This window comes from Macrosteles quadrilineatus, unplaced genomic scaffold, assembly GCF_028750875.1.
Source record: "Macrosteles quadrilineatus isolate MER2022 unplaced genomic scaffold, UCM_ALF_1.0 Scaffold_9__3_contigs__length_116548681, whole genome shotgun sequence".
NCBI classification, from domain to species: domain Eukaryota; kingdom Metazoa; phylum Arthropoda; class Insecta; order Hemiptera; family Cicadellidae; genus Macrosteles; species Macrosteles quadrilineatus.
Window position 1 is genome coordinate 100042263 of NW_026542602.1, and position 19880 is coordinate 100062142.

The following is a 19880-nucleotide window of genomic DNA, read 5'->3' on the forward strand; positions in this document are numbered from 1 at the left end:
GGAAAAGATAGACTCTTTCTGCCAAGCTCCAGATGGTGCAATAAGAGAATAAAGAGAGAACGAGTTGAAAAAATATTTACGCCTATGACATTTATAGCGGAGAATTTTTCTCATAAAGGGATGAATTAAAGTATATTTTTATATTATTCTGAAAAGTACATTCGGTGGCTAAAAATATTTGCGATGAACAAATTTGAGCCCATCTATCAGTTAAAGACAAACTCTCTATAAACACCAATACTCTCTGTTGCGCGTTTTCAGCTTGCAGCATTTTTTTCTCCCAAAAAATACCCTTTTACGATTAAGAAGGTATAATCATTCCGTTTTTCGAAAACTACGTTATTATTTATACTAGAGGTAGTCTAGTGGTCGAAAACTCGACCAAAAAATGTAATGTACAGACATCTCAATTTTCACCCCGCGCTGTAAATAAAACATGTGATTGGAATTTCTTACATTTGTTTTGATTTTCTGATTAAATTTCGTTACCGAGCATGGCAATATGCTGACAACCCTTAAGGCCCATGTTAATTTTTTATGAAATTTTAAATTTATTTTTTGAGCTTATTTTTGAGCCTTTTAGCGAATTTCCCTATAGGGAAGTAGCTATTACCGTAGGTCTCATGGTAAGACTTAGGCCCGGGACCGATTTACTTTTTCATTTTGATGTCCCCAGAGGCCAAAAACACCATTCGTTCAAATTTTTATATATGTATATATATAGATATAGATATATATATATATATATAGATTTATATATATATGTGTCCGTGAACACGATAACTTGAGTAATTTTTATCCGATTTTGATGAAATTTGGTTTGAAGGTGTAAGGCGGGATAAACTTGAATGAGTTCGCGATCCAGCATGATCGGACCATGGGAACAGGATTTTATGGGGGGTTTTATGGGGTAAAAATTGGTTTTTCTCCATTTTGACCCTCAAAACACAAAATTTTCCAATTTTTCTCTAAACCTTCTTAAAGAGCTTAAAAAAACAAACAATTCAGTATATCAAAGTGTTTTTGTACGGTTATTGGTTACGGAGAAAACAAAAAAAAATTTAAATTTAAAATTCCCATGTTATTCTTATGGAGAATATTGTAAAATGTTGTAGTTTGCTTGTTTATGGATATCTTTTGATCAAACTTGGCAAATATATTCATTTTATACTAAGCAATAATTATTTTACTTAAAACACACTATTTATTAGTTTCCTTGTAGCAGCAAACCTAGGTACTCGTTAAACCTAATGTTATTTAAATAGACCAATTGAAAATTAATTCAGCCAAATGGAAATTCGCTTAGACGGCAGGTTTGCTGCGGCGGGGGTATTTTATTTTATAAAGAGATTCTGCAAATCTACAGTAAATTATCTTTCTTACAGTACCGGTATGCGTAGATTTTCTCTGCGATGCACACGAGCTGAGAAAAAAGGTTTTCAAGAAACATGTTTGCCTATTAATATATTAATTAATTATATATTAATTAATAATAGGTAAAAATTAATCATAACTCTAATATTTCTAAACATCCTACAAACATCATTTACTTTAGTACCGTTACTGCTACTGACAGTAGTATTATGGTATTAATAAATCACCTATACCCATTGCATTTACAATTTCATAGTGGCATAGACAAAGGCATTAGATTAGTGAGGAAAGGCAAGAAATCTACTACAACGAACTATATAAAGCAACACAATTAATTGCTATTGATTTAAAAAAGTAAGTATCCTACTTGCTCGTCTTTACTAAAAGAAATAATTTTAGTTACACGCTACTGAAATCCTTGAGACTTGTACAACATTGAAGGCTAGAATAAATTTATTTGTCGATAATTATTAACAAACAATTGACGATCAACAATTATTGATTCTTTGGGGTTTTAAATGTTTTACATTGGCTAATTTACTTTAGACCACCATTCCAACAAAAATCCTACAATTGATTCCCTTTTTTATAATTCTTCAACATCGACAAGGCGGTAACGGTACCAGAGTTTACTTCGACGTTTCTAGTATTTAGTTCTAGCCACTCATTATTCCATTGTAGCAGTTTATCTGAGCAGAAAGGGCATTATCCTCGAGCAAGGGTTAACAGGTGTTTGACAGGTGGCAGCACTGGTGGACCGGAACCGGAACTGCCACAGTCCGCGGATCAACTCCTACCGCCACCGCATCAACCGGATGTCTGCAATCTTCGCCACTGCCATCTAGATTCGCAGGTTAAGGGGTTGATTTTTTATATGTATTAACGATAACGAGTAGGTAGCTTTTATATATTTTCTTGAAATGTCGATACGGTAAATAGACTTTCCTCATATTCTCGGCCGATGCTATGCTTTCCTACCAACGTTTTAAGATCTCATGACGGGGTTTCAGGTAGGTACGCATAAAAGTTATATGCAATTATTATATTCGATTTATAAGAGATCGAGATCTAATTTAAGGCGTAGATGAGTGGTCTATGAATGGGATGACAGATTTGTTTCTGACTAAGATCACACTCACAGGACTTACAGGACTAGTGTTTGATCACAGGACTTCTAATTTCTAGGCGATCAAGGTATCCACCCAGCTACTCAGCTTCAACCACCAACTACGTCCAAACGAACATCTATGTATGATGCACTTCCAACTAACATCAGATATGATCTACCTCCGTTTAGAATTAAAGAAGGAATGCGGAAAATGAAAGTGAATCGGAACACAATACACAGAGAACTATATAGCAGAGGACTGAATTGGACCTCCAACTGAAAATAAATTGCCAAGTATACAACGATCTCCAAGCGACAATACGGTAACGGAGTCTGCAACAGGAAACACGGGACTTTGTCATGATTCTGAGGTCCAAGGGAGAGGTCAGCTGGTTAATTGGGCTCTAGAGTGTTTCTACTCCATGCTTCATCAAATGTATTTAGGGAGGGGACCCAGCGACCCAGCCCAGAGGCTTCTAATAAATGATCCTGGCTAGAGACCCAGTTGATATTACTTAGTAACAAAGCTATCATATAATTAATTCAATGCTCCTTCATTGCTTCTTCTTCGTCTTAAAATATCACCTTGCAATCTTACATTGCAGTGCGATATTTTAAGATGAGTTTATATTTGAAGATGCGATATGTTTACATTGTAGTTCCCTTGCATACGCACTCTGACATGTACCGTGCTAAAAAACAATATAGAGGACATGTAAGAGGATAGGTGATAATGTACAATGTATAAGAGCTAAAACCAACCTATACCTAAAAGGATTACAAACAATATCGCTAGCGGCTTCTTTTATTGATGCATTATCGGATATGTGGAGGGTAACCAAATTCTCGACAGCTAGAGACTGGTGCAATCGTACAGAAGATGGAATTGAAGAAAAGGTGTGAATTAAAAAAAACTATTAAAATTATGTTTTCTCTAGTTCAATTCTCTCTATTTTAATCGAAAGAAGATTTATTATTACTCCTGTCTTTCCTCCCCTTTTTGCTTTCCTTTTTTTTTTTAATTTGTCCACCTTTTATCCTTTTATAACAGCTAGACTGCATATGTAAATGCTTTAAGTCCCTTGTGAACTCCCTCGTCGACCACATGCAGCACGAGAGGTCTGTGGTTTACTGGTCACTGTACTGCAGCGCCGAACCCATGACTAATTATGGTGATTGAAACCGCTATGTTGATTATTTGCAAATGATTCATGCATATTAACACCATATCGCTCCCCTCCGGTAGTACTTCGTCCTCGGGTGTAAACGAGTTTTTTTAATATTGTAGGTAGCTTATTTTGATGTGGAAGCACGCAGAAGAACTGTCAATTATTATCGACTATCAATTGATATGGGGATTGGGGAAGTCACGTATTTTAACCGAAATGTGAGTAAAGGATGAGTAGAATCATTGACTATTGGATACTGAAATTGTATGTAGGTGGAATGGAATGAGATGATCTTTGTAGCTTTGTTGCTTACAATAAGATCAGCTGTTTCATAAGATCAGTTGTTTCATATGATCAGCTGTTTCATATGATCAGCTGTTTCATAAGATCAGTTGTTTCATATGATCAGCTGTTTCATTAGTTTTGTTTTATCCAGGTTCCAGTTAGCCAGGATCATTATTTAAAGCTCAATAATCAGAAACAGCTGGGCCCAATTGATGAGTGGTCACTGTGTTGATTAAATTGGTTGATAAAACAACGTTTCTTACAATATTGTTTTCGTAAATCGATAATTGTGTTTTCCAACGTCAGGACAATTTATATGGGAAATTAAGGCCTTCCAATGTACGCAAATGTACCAATTTCACAGAAAAAGTTAGTTTTTAGGTTATTAACCTATGTACTTGTGATATCTGGGAAAGGGTTGACATTAGATGGTAACAAGGCTGAGCTATATACAGCTCCACTAAAAAATAAGACCCGTGCCGTAATGTTTTAAAACAAAACCTTTAGTTTTAGCGAATTTTCCTATAGGGAATTTCCCTATAGGGTTACCTGATCACGCAAAAAAGAACCGAAATTTCTTAAACCATGTCCTCACTCATATCTGCTATAAGCATTTGATACTTATATGCCAACCCCGTACGAAGGACGGGTACTCTGCTAGTATATATATATATATATACGTCCGTGAACGCGATAACTTAATTTTTGTCCGATTTCGATGAAATTTGGTTTAAAGGTGTAAAGCGGGATAAACTTGAATGAGTTCGCGAACCAGCACAATCGGACCATGGGAACGGGGCTTTACGGGGGGTTTTATGGGGTAAAAATTGGTTTTTCTCACTTTTGACCCTCAAAACACAAAATTTCCCTATTTCTCTTTAGACCTTTTTAAAGAGCTTAAAAAAACAAATAATTTAGTATAAAAAAAGTATTTTTGTTCGATTATTAGTAACGGAGAAAATTAAAAAAATTGTAAATTTAAAATTCCCATGTTATTCTTATGGAGAATTTTGTCAAATGTTGTAGTTTGCTTGTTTATGGATATATTTTGATCAAACTTGGCAAATTTATTTATTTTGTACTAAGGTATCAATATTTTACTCAAAAACACACTTTATTAGTTTCCTTATAACAGCAAACCTAGGTACTCGTTAAACCTAATGTTATTAAAATATATTTAACTGAAAATCAATTCAGACAAATGGAAATTCGCTTAGTCGGCAGGTTTGCTGCGGCGGTGGTATATTTTTCATATAAATTTTCATTGGTGTTAGCAGTACTGTTAGCTAGTTATTGAAACTATTATTTGATTCACTTCTAATAGCTATTAGTGGAATAGGTAGGATTATCAGGGGAGTGTAATCAAAATAGTATACAAGGTCTATTCCTTTAATTTATGGTATAATTTAATCGTTAAATTGTGTTTTCAGTTAGGCCTATTAAACTATTTGATTCTCTTCTCTACTATTTTTGGCAACGTTACAACTCCCATGCAGAAGTTTAGGGTAAATGTAGTAGGATAATTGTGTATGGAAGAAAACTAAATTTATATTTCGATCGTTTTCAATTATCTTTGTAAAGTTGTTGGCCTACTAGCCAGATGAGGAGCAAACTAAAAAAAATATTCGCTAAAACTATGCCTATGTATGCCTTAATTAAAAACTCACCGTACTAAATGAAGTATTTAAAACAATGAATCATAGCTCAACAAAACACAGTACGATCACAAACGCTACAGGTGGTTTCTTTCGGATGTCAAAACGGTATAAATCGAGTTCACCAAAACTAATCGATTTGACCCGAAATGGAGCGAATAAAACTGTCCTAGTTGTTTAGAATGTTTACTTTTGGACTGATGTTGATTCCTCTGTAACGAAGAAATGGCGATATAATGATTGTATTGTATATTTGCAGCTGAAACGCTCATCAGTCATCACCAAAGATTGCCGTGGGTGTATTAGAGATAAAGGGCACAAGGTAATTGGTCTCTTCTAATATAGGTCTCCAATTTATTGGGGATTATCATAAGGTTTCTATTGCACATATATTTAATTTCATATCTGTAACTGATATAAGACGTCCAATCTTTTAATAACCACTTTTGATTACCAGTTTAGGTTTGGACGCCACGTAGATGCGTATTTTAACCCAAATATGTATGGTTGTGACGAGTGTCTTGTTTCATTAGCCAGGACCATTGAATAAAGTCTAATGATCAAAGACAGCTGGGTTTCGAACCATCAAAAGCTACTTACTTTTCGCAGGATCGAACTGGTGACCTTTTGATTACTAAGTGAGCACAATACTTAGCTTCCCAGCTGTAGGTGACGCAAAGTTTGATTTATTGAGCCTCTCATATGGTAAACACATTCTCTACCTCAACAATTGATAGATTCTCACATACTCCAACACATTCCCTGTGACAACATTGTATCTAGGTGACACCAGTTTGACAGTCGTGAGACCGGACCCAGACTTCCCGGATCGTTCGTCATTAAAGCGTTCCCTCCTAACGGTGATCCGATGCCAGTAGTCGGTTTATCGTTATCTATCTGGAGCAATTACTCGGTTGCGGTGATTATCCCACATTCACTTGTGAGAACCGATTACTCTGAGTAATCTGTATTGTTTACTTTATCTTTTCGTACGAGGATCTGTTTATGAACTAACCAGGAAGCTATAGGTAACTATCACTCAAAATTGGGCCAACCAAAACTATAAATTATGTATGATACCTCGTTTATAGTATGTACAGTATGCATTTGGTATTAATTTTGCGTTGTTACCTTGATCAAAGCCTGTGGAGGTTTTTATACTTGTGAAACAACCTCCCAAAAATATGGTATTTTGACTACGTGGACTCGCTCTTAACAATACTTTTAATAACTTAAAAAGTAAATAAATTTAAATCTCTTTTTGTTGGCCCACTCTCTGATTAACTACCTACTTGTAAATTATATCACGACCAACCCTATTATTTCCGGTCTTAACCAGTTACTGTTAGTAAATAATATGTAGAGACTTGTCTCCCTTTATAATACTGTATTAACTTTGAAAGCAGACAAGTTAACGAATTGACCATGAGAAATAACAAGTTAAACAATGTTTGCAGCATTGTACAGTAGAACCTCTTTAATCCGAACTAATTGGGACCAGGGGTGGTTCGGACTATTGAATAGTTTGGATTACAGAACATATTGTTGTTTTTTTACATAAAAATAGCTAAAACATGGCTAAAAGGGATCGAAATTACTTTGGGAAAAGAGAACAAATGTTTTATAATTTAAAATACAGTGTTTATTTAATACAGTAGTAAACATATTGAATAAACAGTACTGTACATTAAATACACTATACAATAAAGAACTGCTGTACTGTGTATAGAGTACAGCAATGAGGGGTTCGGATTAGTGGACGTTCGGATTACGGGGGATCGGATTAAAGAGGTTCTACAACGAAAAATTGCGCACATCAAAACATTCCATTTGCAATCTTCGCTTGTTTGCCGGTATCGGGTTTGTTTAATCCGTTAATCTTTGTGGAAAATCGGGTTTTGCCTCCTAACGAAACTAACTACAGTATTATAGACAGCAATAAGTGAAAATGAAAGATGTTGATTCCAGCAACCTTTAGTAAACAATAAATATGTGACGTTTTATCCAAGTCCCGGTATGTTTTGACGGCGACGACTCCGTGATGTTCATCCGTCCGTGGCGGTTGTTTAACGATCCTGGCAGGACGTCCCGTGTCCTGTGGGATGTCAGGGACCGCTACAGGACTCCTGGAGAGATCCTGATACTGACCTCGGTGTTTACACAGTCGTAGATCTCCCCATACTTTGGTATTTGCTGTTATGTTATATGTCCGCTCACTATGTTGATTGGGTTCCTAGCCTTTGGAGACAACTATTGGGGTTTGAAATCAAATCAAATCAAAACTCTTCTTATTTTGAATGAACTAAGTACCTTATGGTCATTTTATGCGGTCAACTCTTCGTATGGGGGTCCATCTATATGGGCAGGGGGGCCCCGAGCTACAAAACGGGCCAACCAAATGTTTACTAATTTTAAAAATGATGGGAAAACTATAAATTCTCAATAAATAAAACAAATATTGAGTAAAAAATTTGTTTGTGGAAAAATTTGAAAAATTTTCTGAAGGAGGTAACCTGAAACCCCATTTTACTTCGCAGGGTTCCCTTACCCTCCAGATCTCCCAACCCTTATTATGGAACACTTAGATTGATGCCCATGCCTCTTTGTGACATAGAGAGTCGTAAATACTAAGTTTTCGTTAAACTGTTAGAGGAGAATACTATTTTGTTCCGTGATGCTGCATTATTAAAAGCCACAAATATTTTTGTCGTTATGGTAAAATTATATCCTGTAGGCCTATTCTGATCAAATTATCGGCTTACTTTGTGATCAGTTCTGCAAGTCAAGTACCTATGTAAGGCTATTCTTCGCTATGCATAATATACTATCCGTAACGTCATTATTGTGGAAGGAGGTCTCTGATATTATAACAGTAGCGTTTCACCAAGATGGTTATTGATGAACATTTTCCGCCAGAAGATGCTTTGTTTCCGTCTCTGACCGCCAGGAAGTGCTACTAACGGCTCTTCACTTTATTACTTTGCTCACACTTTTTCCACTCATAAATATCGTTTATTTCCCTATCCTCCAGTGACTCAATAGATTGTTTACGGCCGTTGTGGTTCTGATGGTGTTTTTACTGTTGGAAACTGGAGTAATGGGATATTCTATGGGATCCATGGAGGCCATTACGATCCATAACCATAGAGTAAAAAGGTATAAACAATCTGTTTTCTATTATTACTCTTTGTGTGTGCCACTCTGTTATTTGCAAAGTGGTCCAGTCATTTTAACATTTAAAGGATCCAATTAATATGAAAAAGAATAAACACAATTCCTAATTACAGTAATTAAATGTTAGCCCGTAAGACATATGTGACAAACTTGAACTATAGTTGATTTAAGTTTCTAACAATTTGCACCGTGAAATCATCATGCTGTAGGTTGAATAACCATAAACTTATCATAATTTTTATGTTCATACGTAAAATAAATTTAATTCCATAAAACTAATACAGTAGGTATCAAATACAGTATGAACATTTTAATTTAAATTCAATTTTCACTTACAAACTACATGGTTATTAGTTAAAAATTATGTTAATGGTTAAAATATTGATTATGACTACAATTATTGGCAACACACTCTGAAATTGGTACTTTTTAAAAGTCAGATGCAGATAAGAAGTATACATAGCATTATTTTGTTATTAATAAAGAAATTGCTTCAGAAGACATTGAACATAAGGGGAAAACGTATTGATCGAAAGTAAGAAAATAAGTGAAACCGTAAACAGCATACTACTGACACCAAAAGAGATTTTTTAAACTACGAAGCCCCAAAAATTGATCAGATATGTAGAGATATAAAAATATTTATTTGAAAATTAAAATCACCGTATACGTTGAATATGTAAAACAATTCTGAAATAATCCTTGAACTTAATTTAAGCTAATGCGTAAATTACCTGAGCAATAATTAAACAGTTTACTTACCATCATAGTCTTGTGTGAAAACTCCAGATATCTGTAACAAAAATGAGCATAAATTATATTTGATGATTAATGTACGTGATAGGCTAAAATTTAGCTTTGATAGGTAATACTGTAAGCTACAACAATCGTAAGTTTATCCATAACCCCAGTTAATAAATGGTCTCACTTTAAAAAATGTTACCTTTTTATATATTTGTAATTCTATTACGGTATTTTTCAGGTGTATCTATGGTAAAACATTTAATAGTGCTTTTGATTTTTTTTAGTGAGTTATAACGATCAATTTAGTGACAATGGTGAAGGAAATTCATACAGCCTTTGAAGAGACATCAACGGTTGGTGTTACAGGTGGCCTGATATATATTTCTTACTCTTTCACAATACTGTATTTATTGAAGTTTCCAGTAAAGAAATGCGTTGTTCTCACTACTAAATAGTGACTATTCCACTGGCTTGTACACTAGGTTATCGGGAAACGTGTTATCTCATAAAACAGTTAGGTTCCTGGCGTTGACACGATTTTTATGTTTTGGTGCATAGCTATTTAATATTACCTCTCTGTAAATTATCTGTCGTGTGTCCTTTGGACTAGTGAATGGAAAATGTATTGTTGAACGGTGGGATTTGGACCTGGTTCTCCTGTGATCGTTAAATTCATTAAATTAAATAAATACATACCTTATGTACATGGTTTAACAATATCAACTCCTATAAAATGCCGAGTAAAAGAATGGCACATGTTTAGCATCTAATATAAACAATATATTACAGGTTTAACTGCCATGCGAGATCAGACACAACTACTCATTCTCTTCATTCGAATCTTAAAGCTTTCTTAGCATTTTGCCCATTAATCAGTTTTTGGAAAATATCTTCAAAAATCTTCAATATATTTTCAACTAGTTCATGAGACTAATTATTTACATTTTCATTCTGCGTCAAACGGTTGTTTGTACAAGTTCTTATTAAATTACGTTGTATCGCATGTTTTTCGTAAGAATACATTGATTGCCGAAGTCTTATTGTGTATCGATGTAACTCGATGAAATCAAACAGTTTTTAATTCACCCTTTTAAACTTTTGCAAACACAATTTCGTGTGTTTCTCCAAGAAACAAACCCACCTACTAACTGAACTAATTTATTCGTGGCGAACTTGGGTCCAACAGTAAACTTCCTCTCGCGAGGGAAAATATTTAGTCAGATTCCTGAACAAAATAACAAATATGCTTTACTTTTATATTTTGTGTAACTGGATTATTTGTGTTTCATAAAGTATAACCGCCAGTGCCTTTTGTTCATAACCACGGTTGAATCGCAAATATGACTCGACATGCAGATATAATTTATTCATACTTTCTTGAGGAAGCCAACGTCCGGAAGTCCGTGATGAAGGAAATGCAATAATGATAATTCCACTGCCACTACAATCAGACGTACAGTTACCCAGTTATGCGGGGCAGTGAGGAATATACTGCTGTGACCCATATATGACAACGAGAGGCTTAACTTGTGTGCCATACAATGAACTGGTTAAACAGTGCGTCTCGTCGTGTGTGTGACCAATGCTGTACCGGGATCGTTTTGTTGCAGATTCCATCAGTTCTGGACCACACATTGTATGGTTGACCGGAGACTATCACGGCGACGGAGGAACTTTCCAACACGTCTCTGGGTGTCTAGGACTGTTACAAGGACGTTTGTAACAAGAACTTAAACATGTTTTGGTGTAAATAAATGACGAGTAATCAACAATACTTGTTTATCATGTTTTTGGAATGATTTCCGCTTTTTATTTAAAAAAATAGGAGAGTAAACATTTTAATTGAGCCACAACTATCTAATTCGGTTTATGATAGAGGTTCAAATTGGGGAGGAGTAGTGTAGGGGGGCCTATACGTTGAGGGCGGCCAAATGACCAACACGCCACTTTGTCGACATGCAAGTTGATTGACGTTTGAACTAAATACTAACAAGATCTTCTTCGTTGACATGTGATTTTGTTGAGTAGCTTCGTAATAAATGTGGAGTAATTCGACAGAAACCAATTATTGAATTAAATTGAGTCTGAATTAAACTACAGCACTTTAACACAGGAGTGCGATGTCTAACTCTGTAAAAAGGCTGTAGCAATAAAATGCAAAGTGTTTTTCAGTCGATCGAATTAATAAAAGTACAAGGAAATCAAAATGTCAACATTTTAATCAAAACTTCGAATTTCCCATTTCCGCAGAGTGCGAGAACAATCAGATTTGCATTACGAACTCCACAATTTAAGACAATAGCGATTTCACACGGATTCAATTTTCCAAAAGTTCCTGTGGCCAAAGTGGAACGGATCGCGCAGTAATCGTTTTGCCCATGCGCGCGTGATGTTTTAATGATAACCGGGAACCGTTGCTGTCTGCGACCTACTGCGCTGCGCAGGGCCCGCGCAAGCTTATGCGCTCACAATCCGGCGCAATGATTACAATCGTGCGCCACGCTGCGGCAGTGCGGCGTTGACGGAACCATCCGTGGGAACTGCTATGTTTAGACAACATTTTACAACTGAGAACCTAATACATATAGGTAATTGACTGTTGCCGTTAGGGTGCCTTAGTCATAAACGGGAACGTGCTATACTTAAGACGATGCTGTAATAAATATTTCGCATCGTTTACTGTAAAACCTTTTTGCCTATTTAATTTCTACTATGTTGCGGCTTTACGTTTCATACTTTTATAGATATTTTCAATCGTTTCCGTTTCATATGTTTTACTCTTAAACACACTTTACAACGCGGATTTATTTACAGCACTGAACACTCTATGATTTTATTATAAGTTGAGTCACTTTGCCATAAAAAAATGTATCATTGAGACTTTTGTATGGATTTTGGAAGAACCAATCTATTGCGAGCGTTACTATTGAAATTGAAAATAACATTCGAAGACACATTGTACATACAAAATGCAACGGAACTGATAACTAAAACACTTTTTAATGTATTTCAATTGATAGATTTATATATAGTAATTATAAATAATGCATACCTTAAAACTCATTTGTATATTTACTTCACATTTTGTAGTATACTTACAGATTAAAGAGAGTACTTGACTCTTTAATCTGTGGTATTAACTGATATTATTATATTGCAATGCTATGAGCATAACCCCGATTATTTTATCATCTAAAACACCGATTATTTTAGAAACTACTTAAATAAGGAATAATAATGTAGAAAATCGAATTCATTCACAATATTATTTTACTAGAACCGTGAGCCGCCATATCAGTTAAATCAAGTCCGCCATCCAAAGAAAATGTTCGAGAATTTCAATTTTAATTTATTTAAAATACGTTTGTAAAACAGTTTTTAGACACTGCCGGATGAACTAAAAGAAATACAAGTTGGAAGATGTATGTATGTGTACTGAAACATTTTCTGGGTTGGGAATTTAAGTCAGGGCCCAACCTCACGAGCCTTTAAGAAATCATGTTATCCTTTGGACCTCTTAAAATGAGGTAACCTAAGCATGATTTAGGGATTTGGGATTTGTATAGCCTGAATTTAGAATGGAAATATTTTATAGATTATGTTTATAGATTATAAAAGCTTCATAAAAGTCATATGCTAGTTTTTGATGCTTGCATATCCAAGCTGGTACAACTATTCATAAATAAACGGAAATTGTTCTTGAATAACTACAACAACGCTACGCTAGATGGGGTAGCGGATTTTTATCCCCCTGGAATTTTACCCCCTGGGCGAACGTGATGTCAGAAACTAGGGGGTAAAATTCCGGCCGCGAACTTTTGAGTTTCGCGACATCAGTTCGATGGATTAAACGCAGAATTAAACGTATATTTTCACGGATGTGAATTTAATCAGAACACATCAAATTATAAAAACCTAGAGTGTACGGGTCAGAATTTAACCCCCGGACTTTTACCCCCTGGTATATAAATTAGTGAAAATTGTTAATTATCTTCATTCAGTTTTATTAAGTAGCCTATATTAATTTATTTGTAACATCAACTAATCGAACAGGTTTTTATATTTAAATTTTGAGATTCGAGTACCAGGATTCGATCTTTGAAGCCAACTATTGGTTAATATGACGTATAAACAAACATCAGAATGGTAATTCATTCGAAGATTTCTTTAACGATTTACAACCGTGGTAAAACAATGTTTTCGTTTGTATTGCAACAATAACAAAATACAGTATGCCTTATTGTTTTTTTACGAAGAAATTTTCACCGAATTATCATTTAAATGAGCTACTCAGTTTATTTTACATACTTATTAACCAACAGTTGGCCCCGAACGCAAATCCCGAACATCAAAATTAAACGGCGAATTCTGTTTACTTAGTTGAGATTACGGAATAAATAAATAAAGATAGCCCAATTAATAATAAAATGTTTACAATTAAATGAAAACAGAAATTTAAAAATAAATCATTCTTAATAATTTCTACATCCAGCCAGGGGGTAAAATTCCGGGGGGTATAAAACCGGGGGTAAAAATTCGGCCCGGACATCTTCAGTTGTCTAAACACTAGTTATATGGACAGGGGGTAAAATTCCGGTTTTTATTGCTAATATAATTAATCACACTCACTCTGTCTATTTTCATTAGACTTCCAAATCCGCGGGGGTAAAATTCCGCCCGCGAACAAACTTTTGAGCGCTCAGGTTACTACGTCACTACGTCATAGTGACGTCAGCTTTGCCCAGGGGGTAAACTTCCAGGGGGATAAAATTCCGGCGACCCCTGTAGATCTAACCAACGATCTAACTATATCGATCTCTCAAAGAGAAAACATAATACATCCGGATGTATTTGACCATAAAGAACGAATCAGCTGATTGTAACGCTTAACAATTGGAAGTACTAAACAAGTCATATACTTTCAAATAGTTTTGACCTGTGAAGTATGTCGTTTACTGTCAAATTATTCTGATATGTGTAAAATACGCCGTTTAACTGTCAAAACATTTGGAGAAAGATGACAAGCTTTCCTTCATTGATGCTGTGGGTTTCCTGACATACTTTGTTTGCGGCTACAATTGTGAAAAACAGATGACCTAGGATCCTGGAAAGTGAACCACCAATAAACTGAATGGATCTTGATCTACTCTTGTTTGTTTTTAATGGAAACTATCTTTGTTGGAATGACTGATTACAAAACTAATTATTGAACTATTCATGCACTATAGAGCTAGTTGCCCTGGATAAGACAAATGACAAAGTATGTAAAAAGTATTATATTACTAAACCAATTATCGGAACAAAGTTATAATGAAGACTTGGTGGCTACCCACCACAAACTGTTGGCTTTTCTTGAAACATGCATAGTTACATAAAAAAATATTTTAAGGTACATGGTAGCTATTCACAAATTTTTTAAGGGTTTTGTTAACTGATAGCACGAACATAGTCATCTTTCGTGTATATTTCGAACAGCGTTTTAAACGGTGTATTATATTGTCTGTGGGTTAAAGTATTACCATAGCGATGTATTTTTTCATTCGTAAAACCTTGAAAAGCTTAATCATTAGTACGGTTAAGTCTGCAAATTCTACAAAGAATGGGTAGACTTTTAAGCATTATTATTTTATCCATTTTATTCAACTGTAATTTACCGAAGTCCGAAAAATACCTAGGTACGGAAAATGTACAATTTAAATAAGTGTAAACTATTTTGCCACACATTGCTCATGGTATCTGAATTACAATTTTTGTTAAATATAGATTTAATAGTGTATCTTTGGATGATATGCCTAATTAGTGTACGTTAAGCAGAAGCGAACGTCCATTACTAGAATTCAGCAGTTGTAACGCTATTTGACCTGAGAGAGGTAGCCTCGGTAAAATTTCTGTTAAATCTTGTTGGCTCAAAGTTAGATAGAACCCTAGTCATTCAAAAGCGACGCCAAATAGGGTAAAGAAAATGTATCATGGACGTCCAAAGTTCATACGCCATAGTGACAACGCCCCAAGTCCCCGGACAACTTTTCCTGAGCTCAGGTTTCTAAACGAATTATTAAGTTGGTCGAACGATTTTGAACGTTTCCGGTAATAGGAACATTCTGCCGCCATTTCCCAGAGATGGATGTAGAGGAAGCAGGCTCCACTTCCCCCAGTTCACCGGTGCAGCGGCGGTAGTCACGGACCAGGACATGATCCACGATTGTACCATGTTTATATACAGTAGTACGTAGTACGCCCTCCCTTACCGACTGGGGTATGGCCCAGAGTTTTACTAGAACCGCATTATAAATAGTAGACAATAGTCATATACTTTTCGTATCTCCACTCTTTATTCAGTGCTAAATACAAATCAAAGATTATTTAACTTTAACCTATTGATCTCAATGATCAGACATAAATCAAAGTAAGTGAATACTGAGTAAATTAAAATATGAGTTAAACTAAGATTTTTACAATAGAACGGTATAGTTTTTATTTCTATATAAATAAAATAGAAATGTACAGTTTCATCTGTACATTGTGTAAAACCATGCAGTATTTTGTTACTTTGACTTTTAATAGCCTGAAAAAGCCGAAACAAATCTTAACTCAATTAATGTCCGTCATTGTGTGTGACACCAAAATGCCAATCCTACGCGGCCTACTCCAAGAAAACTACTGTATCGATCAAGATTCAAACAGTTTTCCTGAATCAATAAATTGGTAAGAATGTCTTTAACTTCTAACTAATTTGGAAATTACAAACGTTCAAAAACATGTGTTTTGCGATCTTTGTTACATTATCTCCTATGTTTACTACCTACGTCATTTACCAACCATTTATGTAGAAAACTTGTTATAATAGTATATTTCGTACCTAGGGCCGAAAATGAGGTTTTGCCAGCTCGAGATAGTTTTTAAGTTCGAGACGAAGTCGAGAACTTAAATCGATCGAGAGCTGTAAAGCCATTTCGGTCCGTGGTACGAACGCTTTTTTCACCACACTTTACCCTATTACCACTATTCACCACTATAATAATGCACACTGATAGTCAACACAACTACAACTTTAAGTTATGTGAAGAAATAATTTGAGGAATCAGCAAAAATAAAAATAAATAGTTGCTAGGCAACGGTGACAATAACACAATTCTATTGCAATGCTATGGATTTTGATTTTGTATTTAAAATGCATTCATGTTTTAAGTAAGTAAGCGGACAGCTGATTTTGCGGCCCCGGCTTGTAAAAACCTGCTCGGTCCCCAAATTACGATGACAGCTGGCATGGCCAGCAAAACGTAACTTTCAGCCACCAATTAACGTATGTAATACAGCCAAAAACATTATAGTGTGGTGAAATAGTATATTTCGTACCAAGGGCCGAAAATGAGGTTTTGCCGGCTCGAGATAGTTTTTAAGTTCGAGACGAAGTCGAGAACTTAAACGATCGAGAGCTGCAAAACCATTTCGGTCCGTGGTACGAACGCTATTTTTCACCACACTATACCATATTACCACTATTCACCACTATAATAATGCACACTGATCGTCAACACAACTACAACTTTAGAAATAATTTGAGGAATCAGCAAAAATATAAAGAAATAGTTGCTAGGCAACGGTGACAATAACACAATTCTATATTGCAATGGTATGGATTTTGATTGTGTATTTAAAACGCATTCATGTTCTAAGTAAGTAAGCGGACAGCTGATTTTGCGGCCCCGGCCTGTAAAAACCTGCTCGGTCCCCAAATTGGCGACAGCTGGCATGGCCAGCAAAACGTAACTTTCAGCCACCAATTAACGTATGTAATACAGCCAAAAACATCATAGTGTGGTGAAAATAAAATAACGAACATTTGTTTGGGTAAACATTCTTTCTTCAAACTTTACTGATATGTTTTACATTAAAAGTGGCTTACAAATAGTGTAATTTTCCGAACACATTTTGTAAGTAAATTCAAAATCAAGTTAGATTAACCTTGGGACTTAAAAACGAATTTAATCAATCCCAAGTGCAATAATTTAGCTTTGGCAAATCTAAAACCGAAGTGAGTTAAATAATTAAAGTGATTTGTTTTTAATAACTGTAAAGTATATAAAATCTAATAAATAATATTCAGAATTTAAGCTACGAAAGACTGGGAATTGTGACGTACTAGTGTATTGATCGACAAAAAATGTGAATAATTTAAGTTTTTTTTATGGGACTGAGCAATTTAACAATGAAATGGCAAGACCAAGAAGTAATTAAAGACATCTCCAGACTGGGAATTGAATTAGAATAGCCAGGCGATAGAAGGAAATGGAGGAGAACTATATTGGCGAGCCCAAAAACCTCCTAAGGTTTCAGTGACCACGGAGGTAAAGTAAGGTAAGTACAGTAATAGCATTGAATATATTTTATATGCATATTCTATGAAAGGTGGTAAATAGCTAGTTATTACCAGTGTGTAAATCAGTCCCCAAATTTACGTCAAGGGTTTTCACATCGATGAGGATTCTTGGTTTTTATAAATTAATTGCGAGCTGGAAATAAAATTGCGAGCTTAATTAATTAAAACAGGCTTTGTAAGGTAGTTATAAGCCCTTGATAAAACCTAATAAAAAATGTAATTAAAATGATGGAGGTATTCACTTCTTTATGAAGGTGTGACAAACGGAGTGCCTTGAGCACAGGAGCTTTGTCAGTTATTTCCCACTTAAAGTCATCGATTATTTATCTTATTTACCTTAAAAATGAGTTATCTGCATGAATCACCGTCAAAAAATAGCCACTTGACTAAATTACTATAATAAGTTAGCCGAAGTTTTTATATTGACCTAGATCTCTGTCTCCAGACTAATATAGTTTCATATCACCCGAAAGATTAACTAAGTAGTGCTTACGAGGTGACCCATGCGCATTTTTATAGAGTTAAAAACTTAATTACAAGGTAAAAAATATTAATGCAATACCAAAATATCTAGATCTACACTATACAGGGTGAATTTTAAATGAGTTCCCCCCTACTTTTTTCTACATTTCTTAAGATATCATCTCCGGACCACGTCAGATCATTGTTTAGTAGTAAGTACTTCATTTTGACTGGGTATACATTTTTGGCCGCCATTTTGGATCCGCCATATTGGATACAAAGTTTTTTTTCAAATGTAAAGGTAGGGTTGTGACCCATTATTTCAAACTAGAATTTTACGCTGATTACAATGCCGCAATTATTTTTTAAAAATCTTGATTCGTTCTAAAGTTATGAGGACTTTTTATAACTTTATTTTTAGCGCATTTTAACATTGTGCATTTACAAACTAAGACCATAATCTCAAAATAGTGCTAGATAAAGATAAGTATACACCACCATTCATTGTCGACATATTTTCACTTGGTTATGACGGATGTAGTTTTTTCAGCCACCATCTTGGAGCCGCCATTTTGAAATGTGATCAATTAATTTAAATATGAAGGTGGTGTTGTGACCCATCATTTTGAACTACTTTCTTATGCTGAACTCAATGCTGCAATCCGTTTTTGGTTATCAAGCTTTCTTGATGAAATATTAAAATACTCTTATTTAAAATTTCAATATTTCAAAATCCAAAGATGCAAATGAAAAACGGATTGCGGCATTGAGTTCAGCATAAAAAAGTAACTCAAAATGATGGGTCACAACACCACCTTCATATTAAAATTAATTGATCACATTTCAAAATGGCGGATCCAAGATGGCGGCTGAAAAAACTACATCCGTCATAACCAAGTGAAAATATGTCGACAATGAATGGTGGTGTATACTTATCTTTATCTAGCACTATTTTGAGATTATGGTCTTAGTTTGTAAATGCACAATGTTAAAATGCGCTAAAAATAAAGTTATAAAAAGTCCTCATAACTTTAGAACAAATCAAGATTTTTAAAAAATAATTGCGGCATTGTAATCAGCGTAAAATTCTAATTTGAAATAATGGGTCACAACCCTACCTTTACATTTGAAAAAAAAACTTTGTATCCAATATGGCGGATCCAAGATGGCGGCCAAAAATGTATACCCAGTCAAAATGAAGTACTTACTACTAAACAATGATCTGACGTGGTCCGGAGATGATATCTTAAGAAATGTAGAAAAAAGTAGGGGGGGAACTCATTTAAAATTCACCCTGTATAAACTAAAGAAGAATTTACCAACCTCAATCAGACTGCAGTTAATTAAAAAAGTAGACAAAAATACATTTTCATAAACCTTTTTTCTGTCTCTAGTTTACAATTTGACTGTGTTAACCATTCAACTTAAGGATCATCTGTTGGATTACAATTCATATTTAGACCATTTAAACAAAGTTTGTCAGAAACACTTAATCTTTGAAAGTGAACTCTAGAAATAATTTAAAAAAT

The 19880-nt window shown here is 34.8% G+C and overlaps 1 protein-coding gene across 1 annotated transcript in view; it reads right to left on the reverse strand.

Moving 5' to 3' along the window:
• LOC129003665 (uncharacterized) overlaps positions 1-19880 on the reverse strand; it is a 37718-nt gene that overhangs the window by 17351 nt on the left and 487 nt on the right. Inside the window, exon 2 of the mRNA XM_054431964.1 lies at positions 9528-9558. Coding sequence (XP_054287939.1) covers positions 9528-9558 — 31 coding nt within the window. The remainder of the gene's footprint in view (positions 1-9527; positions 9559-19880) is intronic.